The sequence below is a fragment of the Schistocerca cancellata genome, chromosome 7 (assembly GCF_023864275.1).
Source record: "Schistocerca cancellata isolate TAMUIC-IGC-003103 chromosome 7, iqSchCanc2.1, whole genome shotgun sequence".
Lineage (NCBI taxonomy): Eukaryota > Metazoa > Arthropoda > Insecta > Orthoptera > Acrididae > Schistocerca > Schistocerca cancellata.
Genome location: NC_064632.1, coordinates 330,806,610 through 330,834,014, shown reverse-complemented (window position 1 = coordinate 330,834,014; position 27,405 = coordinate 330,806,610). Strand labels below are relative to the sequence as shown.

The 27,405-nt window shown below is 41.9% G+C and overlaps 1 protein-coding gene across 3 annotated transcripts in view; it reads right to left on the bottom strand.

Annotated features, from left to right (window-relative positions):
* The window catches only part of LOC126092163 (sodium-coupled monocarboxylate transporter 1-like), a 212,968-nt gene that overhangs the window by 104,658 nt on the left and 80,905 nt on the right, over positions 1-27,405 (bottom strand). For all 3 annotated transcript variants that reach the window (XM_049907634.1, XM_049907636.1, XM_049907637.1), the window contains 2 exons: positions 18,809-18,860; positions 2,522-2,589 (listed from right to left, as the gene is read on the bottom strand). In XM_049907634.1, coding sequence (XP_049763591.1) covers positions 2,522-2,589; positions 18,809-18,860 — 120 coding nt within the window. The remainder of the gene's footprint in view (positions 1-2,521; positions 2,590-18,808; positions 18,861-27,405) is intronic.

Here is a 27,405-nt window from a genome sequence, read left to right as displayed (position 1 = left end):
TCTGAAGCGTTGCTGTGAGGTACTCATCGACTATGCAGTTCAAATGGTTCAAATGGCTCTGAGCACTATGAGACTTAACATCTGAGGTCATCAGTCCCCTAGAACTACTTAAACCTTACTAACCTAAGGACATCACACAATCCATGCGTTCGCGCGGTTCCAGACTGAAGCGCCTAGAACCGCTCGGCCACATCTGCCGGGTATGCAGTTCAACTATGCTCCGTAGCCTCATGTTTTGCTCGCCATTGGATACCCCCACTTCCCTCTCCTGTAGTGATTCGTAGCCAGTATTGTGGCTGCATGGTAGACAATACGTGGGGTGTGAAATGTCGTAAACACCACTGGCCTTTTACGACCTTTCACTCAAGGGATTCCTTGTGAGAACCTGTTCCGTATGTAAGGACTATTCATAACACAATACAGAGTCGTAATGACTTTAAAGCGTTCTGGGACTCCAGAAATATGGAATGTACCTGTTGGTCTGCGCTATGGTTCTCAGAACATCGTGTGCGGAAACGGGACTATGTGTTTCGCACAAGTAATGCTTTCCTACTTGCTTCTTATACACAGAAGCATTCCATTATTTTTTCCACTTGTTTGGTGCGCCCCGACAGCTGTATGGTCAAGTGACGGACTGCCGTCCTAAGGGTCCCGGGTTCGATGCCCGGCTGGGTCGGGGATTTTCTCCGCTCAGGGACTGGGTGTCGTCTTCATCATCATTTCACCCCCTTTCCGCGCGGCGACCGCCACATGTGGCTTCGAATGTAATAAGACCTGCGGCCGGACCTGTAGCGTGAGGGGCCTCCCGGCCAATGACGCCAAACGCTCATTTCCATTTTCCAGTTGCTTGTAACATGTTCTGATTGTAAGAGTTTTACCACAAATCTGAGCTAAGAAAGGGGAAAATGCCGCAGAGTACTATTTTAGTGAAACCGGCCTGGAATCCCATCAGGACTCCATTTATTGTTCTCGTTTGGTTCAGTTATTTTTTAATTTCAAGAATGCTTATTCCTATGCCAGCCACATGAGAACTTATGCGGTGATTAAACGATGGTAAGTCTGAACAATATTCCTGAGTGAATCTGATATGCACTAACTGCCTTAAATCCAGGTCTTGCGGTGGTCTAGCGGTTCTAGGCGCTCAGTCCGGAACCGCGCGACTGCTACGGTCGCAGGTTCGAATCCTGCCTCGGGCATGGATGTGTGTGATTTCCTTTGGTTAGTTAGGTTTCAGTAGTTCTAAGTTCTAGGGGACTGATGACCACAGATGTTGAGTCCCATAGTGCTCAGAGCCAGAGCCAGGTCTCCGCTATGGCCTATGTAGGCAGTTTGCAAAACGAAAATTCGTGATCAGTTATTTCAGAAACTGTTAAAGGTAGATGCTCTAGACAGTGGACACCCAATTTAATTACTTTTACTAGTCTATATTGTTAAGATGTACGTTATAGGAAATTAAATGTTAGTTTTTAAAACAATGCTTAATTTTTACTTTATTTATATGTTTTGGTTTCTTAGATTGGAGCTGTACCAAATATATTTGTTATTCTAGATCCACAGGTTTCTATAAAACTTAGTTGCAACTACCAGAAACAGCTAAAATGGACGACCCATCATTTTATTAATTATTATCTACTACGCTGTCCAGATTTAACATATATACATTCAGAGATCTTTCCTCCTGGATCCGATATTTAGTTTCTTTATCTCTGCTTGTGGTATACTCTGATTTTCCCAATCCTCAAGATCTTTACTTCTAATGTTCCCAGAATTTATGGTTCAAATGGCTCTAAGCACTATGGGACTTTACTTCTGAGGTCATCAGTCCCCTAGAACTTAGAACTACTTAAACCTAACTAACCTAAGGACATCACACACATCCATGCCCGATGCAGGATTCGAAACTGCGACCATAGCAGTTGCGCGGTTCCAGACTGTAGCGCCTAGAATCGCTTGGCCAGTCCGGCCGACCCAGAATTTATATTTTTTATTTATTTGCATCACTAAAGTACTGATAGCATCATTTATCACAGACGTGAGTGCCTGATATCCAGCAAAAACGGTTTTGGATGTAATGATAAAATAACATTGCTGAAATACTAATTGACATTTTTAGTTTTTACAGTTCACCAAAATCAATAAATTGACTTTATTACCTCTAAAGTAGCATTAGAAAAACTTTTTGTGAATGACTTGAACTCGAATTTCCATTTTCTTGGCTATTTCTATTTACACCCTCTACGTAGCATACTACGTCAATAGTAACCTCTGTCAATATATACTCACCAGACAAATTAGTAGCCCTACTCTCGGAATAAAGGGAGTAAGAAAGTGTTTACAGAATGTGGACTACGTTGAGTTCGTGTGTCTAACACTAAGAGACGGCTCGGAACTATAACTCGGTCCCTGCCGTTCGCAGGCAATATGTTCCAGTTATGCTGACCCAGTATGTGTCACGGTGCTACAACATAGGACTAGGTCTTCTCCATACCATCCAATATAATTATTACCATCTGACACTCACCACACACGTGTAGAAGATGCATACGAGGCAGACCACAGAGGACACGATGTGCATGTTCACACCAGTAACTGCAACATGAAATATGAAAACTGACATTTACTTCTGTATGACACACAGTATAATTCATATAACATACCCTACACATGTCCATTTTTGCTGTATCTCGTACAGGATCGGTCTTAAAATAGAAAATATTGTGCTACATAAAAATAGTTCAATTCTGATCATTAATATGTGAAAGTCGATTTGAGGCAAATAATTTGACCGGTAATAACTACTGAAATGCTAGCTTATGAGAGGCAGTGAAATAAAAACCGAACACCAGTCACTACGGGACAATGGAATGGTCACCACCCGTCTTAAAACTTGTATTCCACTGGCAGAAGAGACTATCAACTCCTGTTTCGTAGAAAGCGGTCGGCCACTGAAGGATCCACACCGACTGAAACCGACGTCCACACATGTCTTTCTTGGGGTCGCCAAAAATGTGAAAATCACACGGTGACAGACCTGGGCTGTGTGGAGGATGTTGCAGTGTTTCCCAACCAAATCGCTGAAATGTTGCCTTCGTCAGATTGGCGGTGTGGGAGCGGGTGTTATCGTACAATAGAATGATTCCGCCCGACAGCATTCCGACAGTCCAAGGGCAAATGGCAAAGTCAGCAGCGGGATCGTCCCATGTCTCCCCACCAAAGAGATCCAAAGCTGTTCACAAAATGGTTCGAATGGCTCTGAGCACTATGGGACTTAACATCTGAGGTCATCAGTCCCATAGAACTTGAACTACTTAAACGTAACTAACCTAAGGACATCACACACATCCATGCCCAAGGCAGGATTCGAACCTGCGACCGTAGCGGTCGCGCGGTTCCAGACTGAAGCGCCTAGAACCGCTCGGCCACACCGGATGGCTAAGCTGTTCACAAACGTTCCGCTAAGGTCATGATGACCTCCTCCTTCGACTGGAGTTCCTCAATCAATGCGCAGCCCTATGAAGTCACTTTTCAGAAACTGCGACGTGCCATACAGTCAAAACGCCCAGGAATGTTGTTGGACGGAATCTTCCTGTTGCATGATAACGCGCGACCCCGCACCGCCAGTAGGACGAAAGCTAGACTTAAGCGATTTGGTTCGAAACACTAGAACATCCTCCGTACAACCCGGATCTTCCACCATGTGATTTTCACGTCGTTGGTGGCCTGAAGAAAGACATGCGCGGACGTCGGTTTCACTTGTACGAGTAGATGCAAGACGCTGTGCTGTTGTTAATCCATCAGTGGTCGACCGCCTTCTACGATACAGGAGCTGATTGTCTGTTCTCTCGGTGGGATACTTTAATCCGTGTGTTCATTACTTTTGAATGGAACCACTCCATGGAACCGTTGAGGCAGGTGTTCGGTTTTCATTTGACAACCGCTTACACATCAGCGATAAGCATTGCTGAAAGATAGGTCGCTTCATTTTCTGCAGTCGTTTACTTTCTATCCCAATACAGAGAATAGAATACCATTCGCAACCATGCAACGTGGTGTTAGAGTGCTGCTCGTAAAAGAGATCCTAAACGACAGGAACTAGACCCGAGTTGAAGGCAATCGGTTTCAAATCCAACAGGAATCGATCATGTAAGTGAATACAGGTCCGTATCAAACAGTTTCCGAACTAATAATTTAGATTATTTAGGTGTCTAGTTGCTGACATTAACAGTTGCAGCTGAGAAAATCTACCTGTTCATGAGGAACAAAATGGGTTGCCACGAACGACAGATGCACACACACACACACACACACACACACACACACACACACACACACGTACTTACACCTACATGTACGAGTATACGCACGAAACACGAAAATACGAAACATAAATGCCGAAATCACAGTCTGTATATATATGTATTGTCTGATCCATGACTCCACTTTCTCCTTCATCTTTTTTGGTTTTTTTTTTTTTTTGTTCTTTTACTAAGGGGAGCTGTTGAGTTGGTAGAGCAAATGTTGCAATAGCATTTTTGCATCTTTAGTGGTAGTAAAGTGGATAAGTGTTGCCTGGTAGAATTAATCACGTTCCTTGTTCCTCCACGTCGATTTTCGTATCAGCATCTGCTCGAAACATCTGCAATCCAGGCAAACATCTGCTCGAAACATCTGCAATCCAGGCAAACATCTGCTCGAAACATGCACCCGCCATGCCAGGCAAGTGGGGGCAGTATTACGCTGAGTTGGGACTACAGTTGCGCTCTACCGAAACTACGTATCGGCAGAGTGCGTGAATGACGTAGTGAATGGTAGGATTGCTTGCAGTATTGATAACATTGGTAGGGAAAGAAACATAAACGAATGTGTGGGAGGGGAACTGAGAGCCGTCCACTTCTCTTTGTCTTTGTTTGTTTTGCACATAATTAGAACCGCAAATCATTCAGTTTCCTTACAAAGCATAAATTGAATTTTATAAGTATTAAAAATTATGTGCTCGCGTTACTTCCAGCGTTTTTATGTCACCAAAACAATTACGTTTGATGCAACTACAGTCTATATGCACAAACACAAAAAAGTATAGAATTATTGCTGAAGAAGTATTGAAGTGATGTTTGATACTATCTTTACCTTTTGTTGAGGAAACTGCGTTTTCTGGCGCTATATGACAAATCTGTATTGTTTTCTTTTCCATTTTTACTACAACGTCCCTCTATTTTACGTTACAAATCAACAATTTTCCAATTAAACCTGATTTAAACATTAACAATTTCAGTTTTACTGAAGACATTGTTTATTTTTAAGTAACAGACAGCAGGATAACTATGTAGAACAAAAATGTTCCATACGTTACGTGATCCTTTATACATCCTCACACAGTTTCTAGACGGTTCATTGCATCTGTTTTCTAGAGGAATCTATTAAGACACCTATCACATACACAAACAAAGGGATCGAAAAGAGGTAGCGCTTGACAGGTATCCACCACATCTAATGTACAGGTAAAGTGGATGCGATCTAAACTGATAGAGCAACTAGGGAAACTACCGTAGTCTCCACTTACGATACCCTACCGTAGTGTACAGTAGTTTAACAACTATGCATGCGGCGTTCATTTGGGTTTCCATGGCACCTGCGACAGTAATCGAGGGCAATAGGGCAGCTGTGGTCTAGGTATCATTGCTAATCATCTGCATCCTTTCATACCTGATGTCTTCCCCAATGGCGATGGCATCTTTCAGCATGATAATAACCCATATCAGAAGGCCAACATGTTGCCACGATGTTATGTGGAGCATGATAGCAAATCTCATGGATGTGTTGGCTATCAAATTTTACTCATCTGAATCTTGTGGAATACATCTGGGGTGCTGTCGAGCGCCGGCGTCAGATCGACAAACCGTGGCCCATAATTTACGGGAACTGCGGGACCTGTGCAGTGCTACATACCTCTGCAACTTTACCAAGAGCTTTTCGAATCCACACAACGTAAAATCGCTGCTGTATTGCATTCCAAAGGTTTTCAACATGCTATTCAACAGATGGTCATAATATTTTGGCTCACATGTGCATGTCTTCAATCCCTATTCCTCTGACGTACACCAATGAGCCAAAATATTATGACCGCATGTTTAATAGTATGTTGTTCCACTTTTCAAACATAGTACAACATAGATTCTGCTGGATTGGATTTTATAAGTCCCGGGATTTCCCGCAAATTACGGGATAGTGGTTTAAGAGCATGCAGCTGGCGACCGATATGTGTTCCAATGGATACAGATCAGGCACGTTTGCTGGCAAAGACATCCATGTGAGTTCATTATAATCCTCCTCAAACGACGGTAGCACGATTCTGATCTTGCAGCACGCACAGTTACCCTGCTGGAAGATGACACCGCCGTAGGGGGAGACTTCAAGCATGAAGCAATGCAGGTGGTCCGCAACAACATTCACGTAGCTCACTGCAGTCATGATGCCTGCCATTACCACCCATAGCATAATTCTGCCCTCACTGGACTGCATATGTGGTGCGGTGCATGTTTTGTGCAGCTGTTCAGAGGGATAACAACGTGTAAGGACCAAACCATCGACCTAGAGTAACAAGAAATCAGATTCACTCGACATGCGACATGCTTCTACTGATACTCGGTGAAAAGTCAGTGATGCTGTGCCTACTGCAATCATAACTGATGATGTCGTTGAATAGCACAGGAACATGCAGAGGTAATGTGGTGTGGATCTCCTGTTCAACGATGGCCTTTGAGCGGTGTGCTCTGAAACACTTGCGCTCAATTTGTGATGTTATTTGTCTTGAATAAGTCATCCAATTTGTTTGTTTGTTTGTACACTTACATCATTCCATCCCATTAGGATGATTCCTTGGTGGTACGTCTCGTTTTCTTTTTTCTTTTTGTCTTAGGGGTGACATAGCAAACAACAGCTAAATGCTTTACAAAACATACAGCAGAACTTGCAGCCCAAGCAATAATAGTAATATGGGACTTCAAAAACATCTGACTACTGAGTCTAGAAACGGCCGTGAAATTATTCAACGCAGAAATCTTGCCAATCCTGGCCTACAGGATGGAGGTTACATGGGATCACCTGACAGAAAAAATTTAGAAACACTAGGAAAGGTAAAATCGACTTATCTAAATAGAGCACTAGGTCTCTCAAAGACAACATGATCTAAACTAGTGTACCTGCTAGCGAGAGAGACATTCATTACCGGAGACATCAAACTTCGATATATGATGCCACACACGAAGGCTTCCACAAATTAACTGAAGATCATGAAGGATAAACGAGAACTGCAACATGTCATAACTAGATTGTCTATTCTCCTCTTCCATCATCTAATTTGCCAAAACAAAAATTATCATCACGTAAACACAACATGTGCGACCGAACTGCGTAATGAAGCCTGTGAATGATATCACATAGAACTGTGCAGTAAAAAAGTGAAATATATGAATGAATATGCAAAAATGTAAAATGTAATATGTTAAGGACTGTAACTCTATATATGGCTATTTGGCTACAATTTTACTAAATAAAAAAATAATTATCATAAATTTTAATTTGGCTGATGAAATGTTTCTAAAAACTTAATGATATCTTCTTTGAGAGACAATTGTTAATTCCTGCATTTAAACCTAATTCTGAATTTGGTGGTCCAATAAATTATGAACCAAATCACCCTATAATTATTCCAATTTTTGATGCTACTCGAAATTTAGAAATAACTATAACTGATGAAAATGATAAATTAATTTACTTTAATTGTGCTAATGTAACAGTAATTTTAAAAATGAATTAATAAATTTTTCCCTTAATAATTCATTAACCAAGTCGAAATTTACCAATTTTACTCATTTCCTGTTAATGAGAAAACAAAAAATAATTTAAATCTTCCTAACAAGGGAACTGAAATTTATATTAATATACTGATGTTGGATTCATCACTACTTTATATGACTTCCAATGTTATTCACACAGATGGAATTGATTATTTTGGATGTGTTGAAAAGTCAATTATTGAAGTAATTGATAATTATGTTTGAAAATTGCATGATGTTATTATAAATTAAAAAGAAAATAATTTTTTATCTAGAATAGATAATCTATTTATTACTTTTTCTGCTCTTATTCATTTAACTTCTTCACTTTTGAGTGAATTAAATATAGAAGGACATATTCTTAACAATGGAAAAATGAAAACCAAACAAATTGAAGTTCTGTACCCATTACAAGTATTTTTAAAGATTATAAAGATATTATGTTTGAAGGTGATGTAACTGTAATTTTTACTACAGCTCAGGAAAAGTTCAAGAAGATCCAATTCTTTGTCAGACTACAGAAACTGAAATGCTACACTTCCAAAAGAAGCTAAAATTTTTGTAAAAAGTATGGATATTCGTGTTCCTGTTGTTAAACATGAAGCAGAATATTCACTTGAATTAGAAGAGGAAGGGGAAAAAAACCAAAAATTCCAATTTTTTTCTTCAAATTCCAAACAACTGCATTTGCTGGTTTACAAGGAAAAAGAAATTCTGAACTACATATTACTAATTTTGCAGGGAACACATAGGGCGTAGTGGGGCGATCACTCTGTTGTAGAAATAATTCAAAAGCCAAGATCGCTTAAATACTGTTTACTGGATAACCAGTTTCAACACACTAAAGGTGCCATCATCGGATCTGTGAACATATATCATGACAGGTTTGAGGGAGGGCTTATATAAGTTACACTGTATACATTACTATTAGTACAGTACCACATACCTGAATGTAGATGCCCAGACAGTAAAGCCCAGCATACAGGTTTTAATCACTCGTCACATTGTATCTACGTCGTGTTATGAACAGTGTACTATGTGTATATTGCGGACTTCCATAGATGAATAAGGGTAAACTATAATATATAGTTATGTATGGCGCTAATATGGATAATGCCTGTGCTTCAGATGTTTTTACTCTGTGAGTGATGTACTTTATAGTAAGTATAGTATGTACAGTATGTATAGTATGCATAGCATGTATAGTATGTACAGAAAGTGTATGTAAAAATGTTCTTTGCATGGGTATTTGATTAGCAGTAATAGTAAAGTTGAATTGTAGTAGTAATGAGTGGTTATACTGTGGGACTGTTTGTGCACTGTTTGGACAGTGCTATCTAGCGGCCAGTTGCAAACCACTAGAATCACAGGAGGTAAACCTGCGCAGAATATAGCAGTGTGATGCCGACCGTTGTTAGTTCAGCAGCGGTCATGCACCAAATAGTTCTATTTTGTGACTTTGGTTTTACATATCTTATAGAAAAGAATGACCATGAGAGCAGTTGTTTTTTATTTTTTGTGACAATGATTTTATATCAGCTGGTCTGCCTCATGTATCGTTACATCCAAATGGTTTATAAATGTTAATCTACATTCAGGTATATGGTGCTGAACTAATAGTAATGTATATAGTGTAACTCATGTAAGCCCTCCCTCAAACCTGTCATGTTATATCTTCACAGATCCAAGGATGGAACCTTTAATTTGTTGGAACTGGTTATCCAGTACACAGTATTTCAGCGATCATCCCTTTTGAAATATTTCTAGATATTACTAATTATTATAATTCTGCTGAATTTGATCTGCCTTGCTTTATCGTCACTGTTTTCAAAACCAATCGAAAAAATAAACAATTACTTGATTCTTCTTTGTTTGATCATGTTAAATTTTTAGTATCTATTTTAAAACTGGAAGAAATGATGTTTTTCCACAAAAAATATAGAATCTTAAACCACCAAATAACTTCTTAAAACTTATGCTTCTCTAGAGATTTTAAAAGAATAACTCAATTAAATAATGATGTAAATGTAAGTCCATTCAGTTTTATTCAAAATTATCCAATTTATGTAATTAATATGTCTTGAAGAATGAATCTTCTAACTACTCAAAAACAACAATTAAATTATGTGCATTCTTTAATAAAAATATCTTCAATTCATACAATTGAAAATGTTATTACGTATGGTAAAAAGGAAATTAACTAATGATTCATAACATAGATTGCTAACTGAAAACTTCTAATTATATAAATGAATGAAAAACTAGAAAAAATTAAAGAACCTTTACCTTCATGTTTTCATTTCCTTTTGAATACTTCCAGAAAACTAGAGAAGATAAAAAATGAAAACTTTAGTTTTCCAAAAACTGAAATGTTCTCCAAACGTTTTCCAAACACTTTTGATTCTTTAAACTTTTTTCCATGCAGATGAAAATGGACACGAATGTTAGCACCGACAGTTTTTTAACTGAACTTGACAATTATAGTAATGGTTTTTCAGAACTATTCATTAAATTATCAAAACTTAAAAATCTCAAATCTTATGTTGTTTTAAAAGCTGAATGTTTGCCTACTATATTTGGAGATAAAGTTTTATCACTTTTAGATGATAAATATAAAATTACTTTTTGAGATCAATAAACTAAAATCTTTACAAATGATGGTAAATTAGATAAAACATTTTATTTATCGAGGTAAAGAAACAAGTCATGGTCATGCAATTCATGTTAATGATTTTGAATAAATTTTAGAGTTTTATTTAGTTTTCTTTTAATTAAATTATAATTTTCTTTACTATAATTTTTTAAGATCTTAAATAACTCAGCTTTGTTGGTCATTTTGTTTTTGTTGTATTTATGTGGAATTTGTTTGGGGAAAACTGCCAAATTAGATTCCTGGTTTACAATCTGGAATCTTTATTCGAAAATGTTCTTTGAGTCAGAACTCTCATCAATATACTACTGATGCTCACAAACACAACATTTTACCATAACCATATGACCTTGGAAGCAAAGGAGGAATCTGAAGACGTGGTTGATTAACATGCAGCAATACAGATGATCCAAAAGATTATGACCAACTGCTTAGTAGTATGTTGACTTTTCTTTTGGACACAAACAGCGACATTATAGCGAGGAATGTTCCAGACAAGCCATTCATTTGTTTCTGGACATATGTGGTACCAAATCAACATTCGCATAAATTTCGAGCACCAAGAGGGGTTCTGACAAAACACATGGTAACCTCAAAGAGTTGGAGAGTGGCCGTCAGTGAAATGTATTACAGAGACAGCAACACAGATCGCAGAACAGGAGTAAGGTAGTAGTTATTGTTCTGGCAGGTGACTGCGATCTTCATTCAGTTATCACGTGAAGAGTGTCTTAGTCAGATGTGAAGGAGTCAGGAGAATGGATCACATTTCAGGATCACTTTAACCAGTGGAACGACATCAACGAACATCGGTTCTGAGTCTGACAGCTTGGAAGCTAAGAGATCATTTAATAACAGTACACAACACATGCAAAAACTCACAGCTCCGTCCTGCAGCCCTTCACACAATTTAACCACGCCATACAGGCCCACACTATCCAAAAGCCACTCCATCGCTAATTAATCGTTTTTAAACCACTGGAATACGATGTTTTGTTGAAGTTACCACCATCTGTAGCGGAACAGAATTTTTAACAAACAATACAAAGAAGGATTTAGACTGCACTACAACGAGCGTCAAGCAAATCTAGTCTGCAGGTTTCCGCAAGAGCTATAGGATGGGCCACATCCGGTCCACAGCACTAACACAGCGTTCACCTGGTATGGGCTTGTTACTAGATGCAATGTCATAGCTCCCAGTCACATCATAGCAAGTCAAGTCAAATGACACACTGATGTCAGACAGTGACTGTGGTAGGTGGGATGAGAAATGAGGAAATGTGTTGGATCTGAATATTTATAGGAGTAGCAGCGAATTATATTAGGATTTCATTTGTTTAGTAATAGTTCATATCAACTACACTGTTTTTACATATTTTGAACAAACTCTTAGTTTTAACCACTTGTGATTTGTCAACATCTATTATCGGTTGTACTTACACTACGAGCCATTAAAATTGCTACACCACGAAGATGACGTCCTACAGACGCGAAATTTAACCGACAGGAAGAAGATGCTGTGATATGCAAATGATTAGGTTTTCAGAGCATTCATACAATGTTGGCGCCGGTGGCGACACCCACAACGTGCTGACACGAGGAAAGTTTCCAACCGATTTCTCATACACAAACAGCAGTTGACCGGCGTTGCCTGGTGAAACGTTGTTGTGATGCCTCTTGTAATGAGAAGAAATGCGTACCATCACGTTTCCGACATTGATAAAGGTCGGATTGTAGCCTACTGCGAGTGCGGTTTATCGTATCGCGACATTGCTGCTCGCGTTGGTCGAGATCCAATGACTGTTAGCAGAATATGGAATCGGTAGGTTCAGGACGGTAATACAGAACGCCGTGCTGGATCCCAACGGTCTCGTACCACTAGCAGTCAAGTTGACAGGCAGCTTATCCGCATGGCTGTAACGGATCGTGCAGCCACGTCTCGATCCCTGAGTCAACAGATGGGGACGTTTGCAAGACGAAAACCATCTGCGCGAACAGTTCGACGACGTTTGCAGCAGTATGGAATATTAGCTCGGAGACCATGGCTGCGGTTATCCTTGACGCTCAGAGATAGGAGCGCCTGCGATGATGTACTCAACGACGAACTTGGTACACGAATGGAAAAACGTCATTTTTTCGGATGAATTGAGGTTTTGTTTACAGCATCATGATGGTCGCATCCGTGTTTGGCGACATCGCGGTGAACGCACACTGGAAGCGTGTATTCGTCATCGCCATACTGGCGTATCGCCCGGTGTGATGGTATGGGGTGCCATTGGTTACACGTCTCGATCACCTCTTGTTCGCATTGACGGCACTTTGAACAGTGGGCGTTACATTTCAGATGTGTTACGACCCATGTCTCTACCCTTCATTCGATCCCTGCGAAACCCTACATTTCAGCAGGATAATGCACGACCGCATGTTGGAGGTTCTGTACGGGCCTTTCTGGATACAGAAAATGTTCGACTGCTGCCCTGGCCAGCATATTCTCCAGATCTCCCACCAATTGAAAACGTCTGGTCAATGGTGGCCGAGCAACTAGCTCGTCACAATACGCCAGTCACTACTCTTTATGAACTGTGGTATCGTGTTGAAGCTGCATGGGCAGCTGTACCCGTACACGCCATTCAAGCTCTGTTTCACTCAATGCCCAGGCGTATCAAGGCCGTTATTACGGCCAGAGGTGGTTGTTCTGGGTACTGATTTCTCAGGATCTATGCACCCAAATTGCGTGAAAATATAATCACATGTCAGTCCTAGTATAATATACACTCCTGGAAATTGAAATAAGAACACCGTGAATTCATTGTCCCAGGAAGGGGAAACTTTATTAACACATTCCTGGGGTCAGATACATCACATGATCACACTGACAGAACCACAGGCACATAGACACAGGCAACAGAGCATGCACAATGTCGGCACTAGTACAGTGTATATCCACCTTTCGCAGCAAGGCAGGCTGCTATTCTCCCATGGAGACGATCGTAGAGATGCTGGATGTAGTCCTGTGGAACGGCTTGCCATGCCATTTCCACCTGGCGCCTCAGTTGGACCAGCGTTCGTGCTGGAAGTGTAGACCGCGTGAGACGACGCTTCATCCAGTCCCAAACATGCTCAATGGGGGACAGATCCGGAGATCTTGCTGGCCAGGGTAGTCGACTTACACCTTCTAGAGCACGTTGGGTGGCACGGGATACATGCGGACGTGCATTGTCCTGTTGGAACAGCAAGTTCCCTTGCCGGTCTAGGAATGGTAGAACGATGGGTTCGATGACGGTTTGGATGTACCGTGCACTATTCAGTGTCCCCTCGACGATCACCAGTGGTGTACGGCCAGTGTAGGAGATCGCTCCCCACACCATGATGCCGGGTGTTGGCCCTGTGTGCCTCGGTCGTATGCAGTCCTGATTGTGGCGCTCACCTGCACGGCGCCAAACACGCATACGACCATCATTGGCACCAAGGCAGAAGCGACTCTCATCGCTGAAGACGACACGTCTCCATTCGTCCCTCCATTCACGCCTGTCGCGACACCACTGGAGGCGGGCTGCACGATGTTGGGGCGTGAGCGGAAGACGGCCTAACGGTGTGCGGGACCGTAGCCCAACTTCATGGAGACGGTTGCGAATGGTCCTCGCCGATACCCCAGGAGCAACAGTGTCCCTAATTTGGTGGGAAGTGGCGGTGCGGTCCCCTACGGCACTGCGTAGGATCCTACGGTCTTGGCGTGCATCCGTGCGTCGCTGCGGTCCGGTCCCAGGTCGACGGGCACGTGCACCTTCCGCCGACCACTGGCGACAACATCGATGTACTGTGGAGACCTCACGCCCCACGTGTTGAGCAATTCGGCGGTACGTCCACCCGGCCTCCCGCATGCCCACTATACGCCCTCGCTCAAAGTCCGTCAACTGCACATACGGTTCACGTCCACGCTGTCGCGGCATGCTACCAGTGTTAAAGACTGCGATGGAGCTCCGTATGCCACGGCAAACTGGCTGACACTGACGGCGGCGGTGCACAAATGCTGCGCAGCTAGCGCCATTCGACGGCCAACACCGCGGTTCCTGGTGTGTCCGCTGTGCCGTGCGTGTGATCATTGCTTGTACAGCCCTCTCGCAGTGTCCGGAGCAAGTATGGTGGGTCTGACACACCGGTGTCAATGTGTTCTTTTTTCCATTTCCAGGAGTGTATTACATCCAGGAACAAAAAATTTCAAGTTCGACTCCTGGAACACATCATCTCGTACCAGATGATCCCCTCTCTAATGCTTCATTGCACATCTCCAGGTCGCAAAAACATTTCTATAATAGACATCAAACAAGACATTAATTTTATTCGAGCTAAGGATCGTATCATTTTTGATGAAGCTGGTTGTTATCAGTATCAAAAACAAGAATGTTCATGTGGTTTATGACTGATAACAGGTTTTTCTGTTGCTAGTTGCAAAATGTCGAAACAACCACATTTAGGTACTATTTGACCATTCTTTTTTTAAGCAGATCCAATGGAAAATGGAGATGCATAAACAGAATTTTCGTAATGTAGTAATCGTCCTTGGATCCATTGTTTTTTTCGCTGATACTCCAATGTATGTCCAATTTTCATCAGTGTTTTACAGTAAATGCTGACACGTCAGTTATGTAAAATCTGTAGTCAATTGGAGTATCATGAAAAATTAGAGATGGGACTATCTGTCATGTTAAAAAAGGTAATTATGTCGTGCATTTAACAGCTATCTAGGTGGTAAATTCTCCAAGTTCATCTCTGTGAGAGACACCATGGAGGGAGAAACACCATTTCTCATACATGGGAGTGGCAAGTGACAACAAGATAAACACTGGGTAAAGTCGGCAAGAAAGCATCTACAAACGCTCTGACTATACCATATAAAGTTGAATTACCTGCTGATGAAAAGGGTGTTCTGATGGGGCAACAATCAAGAATATCACAGTAGCTCTTGGTTCATTGATGTACAGGGTGAACTTTTTGGTAGCAGGATTACATCTTTATCTTACCCTGTTTTAATCCGAGCACTTCTCTCTTGGACTTACATTCTTATGATTCTCTTTGGGTTCTTCTATGTGTTATTTATTACCAATATTTCCCTACAGCCTGTGCTTGTTTTTCTTAGAACTTCAAACATGTATTTGCTACCTCACTGGATATTCTACTCTCTTGATAGCCGAATGTGTTGCGAACATCTCTGACCATTGCATGTATGCAATAGAAGATGTCCTATAATGGTCAAATATTGGATGAAATATATGAAGCTGTAGCAGAAAATCTGTCATACTTATTGTTTCAAGACCATACGCCGGCCTTTGGTGGCCGTGCGGTTCTAGGCGCTTCCGTCTGGAGCCGCGCGACCTCTACGTTCACAGGTTCGAATCCTGTCTCGGGCATGGATGTGTGTGGCGTCCTTAGGTTAGTTAGGTTTAAGTAGTTCTAAATTCTAGGGGACTGATGATCTGAGATCTTAAGTCCCATAGTGCTCAGAGCCATTTGAACTATTTTTGAACCAAGACCATACATATACTTCAACAGTTCTGGGTGTTCTTTATCAAAATTCTTAAAGATTTGTTCAATCACAGTACGAGACATGAATGGCAAAACACAGTTCTAGTTTACATGTTAGATTGCACTTGCAGATAACTAACATATACTGTCGTACAATGGGAACTACGTAACAATATGATGAAACAGCATGCTGAACACTAGTAATGCATGTTTGTATAGGTAGGAAATCAGTATTGTCATACATTCAACTAACCACACTCAGCTACTTTGCAGAGTCACCAGAATGTTATAATGTCCCCAAGCTAGGGTATTCATTTTATCTAGGTGCACAAAACATTTGTGATGGTCTGCTGAGTTTGCTAACTTAATCGAACACACAGTGATGACTACATGACTGTTGTCCTCCTTCCCCAATACATTGACAGTTACAGCGAAATTCTAACTAACTGCCCGTGTTACAGCAAAACTGTAATAGAATGTCCCTGTTTCAGTAAAATCGTAACAAATTACTCCATGTTACAGCGAAATTGTGACAAGTAGCATTGATATGGGAAAAATCCTATAATCAAAAGTGTCAGACTCTCCCCAACACCGCAGGAATGCTACAGAAGAATACTCAACAATGTTCAGCTGTTGGATGGAAATGTGGGAAGGTGTACCAGAAAATCTATCTCTTGAAGCTTTCAGTTCATGGCCAAAGATTTATCACAACACTTTTGAGTTTTATTTATCCATTGGTGTAAATGCGAGTATTTGTTCTGTATCATTACAAAACACACACAGTGGTACTATTCATTTAACTTACTGGTTAAAGTGTACTTGACTAGAACAGAATCATGCTGTAGCATAGTGGAAACTATACAAAACTATGATGAAATAGCGTGCTGATGGCTAATAATTCACACTTGTATTTGTCATAAATGAGGGTTGCTACGTTTTCAGCTACCCGTTTTCAAAGTAACCCAAACATTATAGTGACTTCTTGTTATGGTATTAACTTTATCTTGTAGAACAAAACATTTGTCATATTCTGCTGATAATTCTAACTTACGTAATAGCACCATTGTGACTACATGACTCTCCTCACTCCAAACATTATCATGTTACGAAAATTTGTTACGAAATTCTCCATACATTTCTATGATACAACAGAACTATAACAAATTGCCCCATGTTCCAGCCAAATTCAACATATCTTCTATATATCACTGTATACTGTCTGTAGTTCCTGTCCCAGAGTTTTCATTGACACCAACCTCTATATGCATTTCAAGCATATCTGACACGTTCATTGCACATAGGACAAAAGAAGAGTCGTAAATTTACTGGGTACGTACTGGGTATGGCAATTTTGTTTCGGTTGGATCTCTCGCTCCTGCAGGTGGTGTCTTCACATCCCTTTACCCAGCATGTATTACGAGAAGTACATCATCATTCTTCCCTGAAGATTTGTTTAAATTCGCCAAGTTTTTCTTTTATAATCTTGTATTGGGCTTTGTTACAGCCATTACTATGCTGTTTGTCCTTGGTTTTCTACAATTACTTACGATTCCCTGATGATGATGATACTCTCCTTTTCACAATGACATTGTTACCTAACAATCCAATAATGGTACTGATCCCTCTAGAAGGGGAGGGGAATGGGTAATGTGGCAACTGTGCATTTTGACACCATGGGTGATATCGGAAATGTGGTAACAATGCAGCTTACTACTTACGTCTGTATTCCAAAGGCCCGTTTACAGTGTCTGGCAGAGGACAATTCTGGTACCTTACCACTAACATTTCTCTCCTTTTCCGTTGCATCAAACATCGTGTTTGGAAAGAACAGCTGACTGTGGGTCTCCGTATGAGCTCTAATTTATCACACTTTTCCGTTGTGTTAATTTCGTGTGATGGACGTATGAGGAAGCGATATGTTGACGTGCTCTTTTTGGAACGTATGCTTTCGAAATTTGAAGAGTAATCTACTCCACTGTGAATTACGTTTGTGTTGCAGCGATTATGAACTGAGTTTGTTGATTATCTTCGAAACCCTCTTGTGCTTTCTAAACGAACCCACGATGAAATGCGCCGCTTTTTTTTGGTCTTGTTTCCCTTCTCGGATAATACGAGGTATCAAGGGCTCCACATTAACAATCAGTACTAATGAACTGGTCTAACGAATGTTTTATTTGTCACATCTTCCGCTAATTATTTATATTTTCTTAGAATACTCTAAATGAACCTCAGATTGTATGCGCTAATCCTAAACCTAGTTTTAAGCATCTTTCCGCGTTAGGTCGTGTCTGACATGGCGACATTAGGATGAGGTATTAATGTTGCTTGTGAATTCATTGAGTTGGTTAGCAACCTAAATTTGGCGTCCTTCTTGAGAATGAGGCTATGATAAAACAGGAATATTTAGACGCATATCTCACCATTTTCACAAGGTATTTTGACAGAAACCATGGAAAGATCAACCGCAGCACTCATATAACATACGGACACTGGAAACTATGTGGAACTACCATTTAAGTACAAGCTATCCACGTTATGTTGCTATTATACGTCCTGTTTCCTCTGAGTCTTCTGAGGCGAAGGATATGCCAGAAGAAGACAGAAGTCTATTGCAAATGATGAAAGATTTATAAAAGTCTATATGTACATTTTGGGATCGAATTTAGGAAATTACGAAATTTTGCGCTACGTACATGGTATGTAAGCAGAAACTGTGCGTTTCAACTGAAATCCATGTCATCCCTCCCCTATCTACTTTCACAGAACATTCATTCTGAAATAAATAGATAGAGCTATTCCATACCTTGGTTAAACGCTATCGCAGGAACGTAGACGACTATAGGAATCCAGGACGTCTGAAATAAAGAAAGAACTTGTTTTAGCTTATCAAAATTTGTGATTATATGAGTAATGTTAGTGCAAATTATTTCTTACATACGATAGAAGTGTTGATGAAGTAGTGTATATTTTGGAATGTGATCGGATTACTACAGGGATACATGATCATCGTCCTATTTGCTCAAATACTAACGCCACCTTTCGAAACTGGGGCGGTTGTTTCTCCATTATAAAATCCCTTCAGTTGATCCTTCGAGACAGGATGGAGAAGTATCAGTCTAAGCAGGAAAGAAGAATCTCTGGTGATACCAGGTATCAAAAACACTCCTCCGAGAACGTACTCAGACAGTCTGATCCTCATAGAGGTGAACCAGAAAGACAAAGCAGGTTCGTTAAACGCAGTTCTATGGATAGCAGAGATACGTTTAATAGTAAGGACAATTGTTATTGTAATTACAGGTCAACTAACTTTTCTTACTACACTAAACAGAATACACAAAACAAACCGAAATAATAATGAATTTTCATTAGAGCAGTCTGATATAAAAATTTTGGTACCTTCGTTTGACTGAATAAAGAGTGTACGACGTGGATAATGGTTGAGACTGTAGTTTTACGTTTCATGATGATGATGTTAGATGTGGGGTGCTCAACAGCGTGGTCATCAGCGCCCTCAGGAGGCTCGTTGTGATGACTGGAAGAGGGAGGGGGGGGGGGATGGCTGTCCCCACAGGCGGAGTTGCTTCTAATGCATTAACATCTTTATTTGTGAACGTGTGGGCATGTGTGTGTGCGTACGTGCGTGAGTGTGTGTCAGTGTCATGACTGCTTTTATGAAAATTGGTTCAAATGGCTCTGAGCACTATGGGACTTGACATCTGTGGTCATCAGTCCCCTAGAACTTAAAACTACTTAAACCTAACTAACCTAAGGACATCACACACATCAATGCCCGAGGCAGGATTCGAACCTGCGACCGTAGCGGTCACGCGGTTCCAGACTGAAGCGCCTAGAACCGCACGGCCACACCGGCCGACTGCTTTGATGCAGCTCGCCACGAATTCCTCTCCTGTGACACCCTTTTCATCTTACAGTAGCGCTTTCAACCCGTGTCCTTAATTGCTTATTCGATATACGAAGGTTGCCCAGAAAGTAATCACCGCATTTTTTCTCCAACAATTCTTTATTGAACATAATCTACATCTACATCTACATTTATACTCCGCAAGCCACCCAACGGTGTGTGGCGGAGGGCACTTTACGTGCCACTGTCATTACCTCCCTTTCCTGTTCCAGTCGCGTATGGTTCGCGGGAAGAACGACTGCCGGAAAGCCTCCGTGCGCGCTCGAATCTCTCTAATTTTACATTCGTGATCTCCTCGGGAGGTATAAGTATGGGGAAGCAATATATTCGATACCTCATCCAGAAACGCAGCCTCTCGAAACCTGGGGAGCAAGCTACACCGCGATGCAGAGCGCCTCTCTTGCAGAGTCTGCCACTCGAGTTTGTTAAACATCTCCGTAACGCTATCACGGTTACCAAATAACCCTATCATGAAACGCGCCGCTCTTCTTTGGATCTTCTCTATCTCTTCCGTCAACCCGATCTGGTACGGATCCCACACTGATGAGCAATACTCAAGTATAGGTCGAACGAGTGTTTTGTAAGCCACCTCCTTTGTTGATGGACTACATTTTCTAAGGACTCTCCCAATGAATCTCAACCTGGTACCCGCCTTACCAACAATTAATTTTATATGATCATTCCACTTCAAATCGTTCCGCACGCATACTCCCAGATATTTTACAGAAGTGACTGCTACCAGTGTTTGTTCTGCTATCATGTAATCATACAATAAAGGATCCTTCTTTCTATGTATTCGCAATACATTACATTACATTTCATAATGAGAAGAACACAAACACAAGAATGGTGTTTTATCCACACACTCTATTTTCCATGTATTCTCCATCCCATTCTAACACCTACCTCCTTACAGCGCGAAATAAGGGCGTGTATGCCCTGTCGGTACCAATCCTTGTCTTGGTGGCGGAGCCAGAGCTTCATTGTGTGAATCACCTCCACATCGTCCTCAAAATGTCTTCCACGAATTGCACAAACACTTGAAAGTCCTAGGGGATTAGGTCAGGGCTGCAGGATGGGTGCAGTAACACTGTCCAACCCTGTTTTGCAATGTGCTCAGCAGTCCTCAGACTTGTGTGGGGCCAAGTGTTACCGTGTTGCAGCGAAACATCTCCTGTGTTGCTGTGGCACCGAAGTCGCTGGAAGCGTCTTGAGTTTTGTTAATCTGTTGATATATCCTTCTGAATTAATGGTACCACCTATCGGAACCACATCAATGATAATCACACCTTCGCAGTCCCAGAACACGGTGACCTTACTGGCGGAAGCAGTTGCTTTGAATTTTTTCTTCTGTGGGGAGTGGGAATGGCACCATTTCATCGACTGTCGTTTTGTTTCCAGCTCAAAATGCTGAACCCTGGTTTCGTCACCTGTCACAATCTGTGCGATTTGTGATCTACCGTTAGACACTGCAGCACCCATCTTGCACACACTTTTGAATACCGAGGAGTGCAGATAATTGCATCCACACTTCCTTTGCTGATTGACAGATGTAGGGCCAACTGCCGAATTGTAATGCGTCTGTCCTCGCGAATGATAACGTCAGCTCGCTGCAACATGTCAGGATGGCAGCCGCGGATGGTCTCCCGCTTCACTGATCCGCCTTCTGGTGACCTCACCCTCCGTGCTCAGCAACTAATTGCACTTCTAAATGGTTCACTATCGGACTTAACATCTGAGATCGTCAGTCTCCTAGAACTTACAACAAACCTAATTAACCTAAGGACATCACACACATCCAAGCCCGAGGCAGGATTAGAACCTGCGACCGTAGGGGTAGCGAGGTTCCAGACTGAAGCGCCTAGAACCACTCGGGCACAATCGCCGGCAAACTGTAATTCTTTCGACAGCAGATTCTCCATAGATTTTGCACAAGCGGTTATGAATATTCCCCACAGTTTCATTCTCTGCAGTGAGAAATTCTATGACGGTACGTTGCTTGTAACGTACATCACCTAGAGACGACATTTTGAAACTGTCCTGCAGCTACGCTATCTGTCGGAAGTTAAGGGAACTTGGCGGGCCCACTCAGGATTTAGGTTTTCCGTGATTTCCCTAAATCGCTCCAGGTAAATGCAGGGATGGTTCCTTTCAAAGGGCACGGTCGACTTCCTTCCCCGTCCGTCTCTAATCCGATGAGACCGATGAATTCGCTGTCTGGTCTCCTCCCCCAAAACAACCAAACTTATCTCTATTTCTCCCTTCCTCCTTTCTGTTAAAAATGAAAAATCGAAATGGAAACTGCTTAAAGAAATCATACAACCAAAAGGCGACGTTTCAAATCTCGAATGTACATTCTATAATTGTAGGATGGACAGTAACTAGTTGCTTGTCTTTTAAAATATAGAGTGCAGCTCACTATAAAACCTTACCAGATGATTGTAGAGTACAACTGGTCGTCGCTGATAGAAAAATTCGTACAAATTTTTAGTTTTCTGAACATAGGTGATTAAAATCTTGTGAGTGTTCAATACTAGATTGGCAATGATCGTTAATAATTCATATTTTCATCCTGCAGTGTTTCACACTACAGTTAAACTCTCACAAACCCCGCAGACTTGCGATCGGGGCTTTGATGCCACTCAATAACTCTCATTTACTCGTGAAGGAAGACAGGTATCAGTGTTACTACCATTTCAAACACTCTTTTGTACTTTTAGCTGTATTTCATTACCAGTAATGTATCGAACTGTAAGTTACATACAGTCAGACTTTCTCATATTATATTCGTATATCGAGTGCACGTGCTTGAGAAATAGCGACATTCCAAAATGACTTAGGAATTATGAAAAGGTCAATGGTTTATTAAGAAGCAAAAATGCTACACTACCATGTGTACAAAAATCTGTTTCTTTAAACATACACATTCTTTAAAACCGACTGAGGAACGTTTCAGAACTAAACAATCATGCGAAATGAAAAGCAGGCGTTTTATTTTTTCACAAAGAAAGTAAAGTTTCAAGGTAAGCATAAAATGATGTGGCTTAGTCTTGTGTAACGTAAACAGCTTTTACAATGTGAAAATCGTAGAAGCGTATTTCACTCCTCTTCTCCGTCACGGCCAAGTGTGCTCCGGACGGCAGCTTGGCCGCCTAGGCGAAGACCAGACCAGTACATCCCATACCTGCCCTTCCCGCCGTAGAGTGTAAATCGAAGCCTACCTCTCACTCTGTGTGGTTTTTTAGTTCCGTTACGCTTCTCAGTTGATACTTAAGAAATTATATTCTTAAAAAATCTGATTTTTGTACTTGCGATAGTGTATCATCTTAACTTCTTATTAATCCAATGACTTTTTCATAATTCTCAACAGTCATTGTGAAATCAAGCTATTTGTCAAGAATGTGCACTTGAAATACAAATCTTGTATTGAAAAAGTCTGACAGGATGTAGCTTACTGTTCGGCACGTTTTAGACTATAAATCATTGCGAGTGAAATATAGCTAAAAATACAAAAGAGTTTTTGAAAAGATAGCAACACGTAATGTTGTCTCTGTTCACAAGTAATTGTGAGTTATTGAGAGGATTCAATCCTGCGATCACAACCCTACAGCGTTGGCGTGGTTTTCTCATAGTGTGAAACGCTGCAGGAAAGAAAAACTGATTACTAGCGATCGACGCAGGCCTAGTATCGGACCCTCATCATCCATGTTTAGAAGACTCCAAAAATATACGGATATGTCTCTCGGCGATGATCGACTACACTGGTCAATCATTTGGTACTTTTTTACAACGGGCCACACTTAACATGACAAAAAAAAGAAATTATTTATTGCCCACATTTTACAATTTGTGTAATCTACATTTTGTATTCGGAACTGGAAAGAAGGATAAACTAATCCAAGATGAAACTTTGTTGTTAATGGATTTGAGCCATGTGCGGCTCGTGTTCGTGCCGTTTATTGCTTCACATCTTGTCTTTGCGGTACGGCCGTCCGGTTTCTTATTCGATTTACTGGCGTCACTAAGTTGCTAGCCTGCCTACCCATGAGTGGCAGCAGCAGCGCTATCGATAAGAGCACTGTCGTACTATCTTTGGGGCGACCGCGAGTATTCCCGGGTCGTGGTGTGCTGTGAGTTCAGTCTCGGTGGAGCTCCAGTAAGATCTGCACAGCCAATAGTTGCCCGACCGCTGGGGACAGATATGCACTCTCCGACGGAAGGAGACTTGAGTAGGGTGGACCGTTGGTTGGTCGTCTCATCGGGCGACATGTATTTGGTCTTCCGATCGCTTCTGGGCCCCTTCAATTGATCATCTTGCGGGATTTTGGTGGGTTCCTTCCTCGTGCGGAGATGTCGGGTGGCCAATGGGCCGGTGTTCCCTCTGCATGGTTGGGTCCGAGCCAGTGTCTCCGGGACGTGGTCCGTCCGAAGGGAGTCTCGACGGAGCGGCAGTGACGTGCGGATAGCGAAGACTCGCCCGATCGTTGCCGACACACATGATTTGAGTGTGAACGACCTTGGTTGGTCGGACGTCTCACCGGACGACGTGTATTTGGTCGCCGACCGCTTCTGGGTTGTCTGTGTGTGTCGACTTGGGATTCGTCCTTGTTGTTCCACAGTGACTGGTTTTAGTATTGTTTGAGTTGTTTGTGGAAGTGTTTTCGCGGAACCGTGTGTGGCTAGTGTGGTTTGACTGAGCAGTTATTTGAATGTTGTTTGTGTTGTAGTCGGTTGGTTGGGAGGCGCGGGGTCTGACCGAGGCTGTTGGCGGCGTGCAGGCGTGGTCGGATTTGTGAGGCGCTAGCTGCGAGAGCTACAAAGTTCGTCGCCCACCGAATCTGGACACTGAAATTGAGTGATCAGTTAACCTGTTATGAAACCTCAACTACTGTGACATCTCTTCGTTCATTGCCGGTTGTTGCTTTCTGGGCCGCTCCCACATGCAGCAACGTATGGTGTGTTGTAGTCGGCGAAATTTCGCAGCCATCTTCCTGTATGGTGTTTAACTGTTGAATTGGTTGATACTTATTAGTGAAATGCACCAGCGGTATCTTCTGCCTAGTGGTCGTTAACGTTCCAGTTACCTGCCCTGGTCGTTAGCGTAGTTTTCCGGCAGTGTGTTTTCCTCTCCGTGTTGTGCTGTCCGGCACGGCGAGTAGTTCGAAAGTCTTTGGTGTTGTTCATATTTTTGAGTGGTTATTGTGTCTTGACTGTGTTTAGACGCCAATTTTCAAGACATAGTGCTGCTGGTATCTTCGTCCTCGCTGATTTTTCCGTTGCCGTGCTGTTATTTTTCCGTTGCGGTGCTGTTTCGGGTTGCCATCCGATTATTTAGTATTACGCTTGGCTGCCCGTCTCACCTAAACTTATATTAGAGTTATCTTCTCAGGCCGACCCTTGGAGCACTTGTGAGCACCACTGTCTGTTGTTTTGGATTGTGATTTTCTTTTAGTCTCAGGTACTGTGCGAGGCCTTCAGCCGTCTATTAATTTAGTTTGTTTTAATGTTAACATAAGGCCTTCAGATATCTTAAATTAAAACTTTGAAGATTCTTGCTTAAACTATTTTTTTTAAAGGGGATTTTACCCATTGGAAATCCTTATTTTTATCCAGGCCTTAAGCCTTGAGTTGTTTTATGTTCAGTATGTGGCCTTCAGCCGAACTTTACATGAAATAGTTTAAGATAAGGCCTTCAGCCGTCTTAAATTAAAATTTGAACACTCACCTTTTTTAAAACATTGAAAATATTTTTCTCTATCTGACATTCTTGATATCCAGGCCTTAAGCCTTCAGCTCTTCTAGCTCCAGTGTGTGGCCCTTAGCCGAGTTTTTATGTAAAATTTTGTAACTAAGGCCTTCAGCCGTATGTATTCCTTAATGCAATTTTAATAACTTGTTTTCGGGCCTTGTGTTTCTGAATGCTTTTAAGGGCATGTGTGCTTTAGGAAAATACAGTTTGTATGTTTTGTGCAACTGACAGTAACTGATTTTGGCCCCATTCCACAAATATAACGTGATCCCCTCTGTCCTGCGAAACCAGATTTCAGGACTGTAATAGAAACTTGCAACATTACACTTAATAGCTTTCTAGCTGGAGACAAAAACGGCGGATGGCAAGCAGTAGAATTGTATTTATGGATTTATAGATTGTGGTGTGAAGGATATTCACCGGTCCAGCGGCTGGGCTGTATGCACAAGGCGGAGGGGGCGTCCCGGTTCGATTCCGGACAGGCAGTGTCGGCCATATCGTGCCAGGCATCATGCAAGCGCGACCTGCGGGCCACGTGTAGGCCGATGTTCCGCCTGTCAGCCTGTCTCTGTTTTACTAGGGACTTTTTTTTTTTTTTTAAATGGTTCAAATGGCTCTGAGCACTATGGGACTTAACATCTGAGGTCATCAGTCCCCTAGAACTTAGAACTACTTAAACCTAACTAACCTAAGGACATCACACACATCCATGCCCGAGGCAAGATTCGAACCTGCAACCGTAGCGGTCGCACGGTTCCAGAGTGAAGCGCCTAGAACCGCTCGGCCACACAGGCCGGCCTGGGGACTTTCTCTGAAGTACTCGGTACACCGCAACATTTCGTTTAACACAGGGGTGCGGCACCTTTTGTTCGGCACTTTCTTCAGTTCCGCAGAACTGTGGTGTCAGCGCTGACAGTGGAATAATGCCTGAAACTTCGGAAAATTTGCTATTCGTACCACCAATTTCATCACGTACTCCATGTCTCTAAAAGTAGCACGAAGTGCTTCTCGATGTACAGAACACTTAATCCCGTCTGTGGATCATTGTTATTCTTAGCTCTTTCACCGTCAATTAAGTTTTTAAATTCTTTCTGCATGGTGTTGTAAAGCCGTTTGATAACAGATTTGTTACCCGTCAACAAGACGATAGTATATCGCATAATAAGTGTTGAGAATTCCTATCCTTCTCTTCTGTCTTCCCCATCTATTTTAAAGGCTTGTGACAATAGATCGCCAGACTGGTTCTTCTTCTGCAAGCAGATACTCTTTCTTCAAAAAAAAAAAAAAAAAAAAAAATGGTTCAAATGGCTCTGAGCACTATGGGACTTAACATCTATGGTCATCAGTCCCATAGAACTTAGAACTACTTAAACCTAACTAACCTAAGGACATCACACACATCCATGCCCGAGGCAGGATTCGAACCTGCAACCGTAGCAGTCGCGCGGCTCCGGACTGAGCGCCTAGAACCGCTAGACCACCGCGGGCGGCTTTCTTCACTGACACCCATTACTGAGCCACGGAAGAAGAAGCATGCTTGTGGAGTGATGCTAGATTTGAAGGTAGCCAGTTGGAGACCTGATACTGAATACATTTTCGTCACCAGCAATTGACAGCAGGCGGGAGGATGTTGTGTTAGATTGTTATTGATCACCATATTTCGCACTTATGTCTTGCGTTAAGTATCAAATACCTCCACAGGGTAGTCAAGTGCCATTGTTAAGGATAA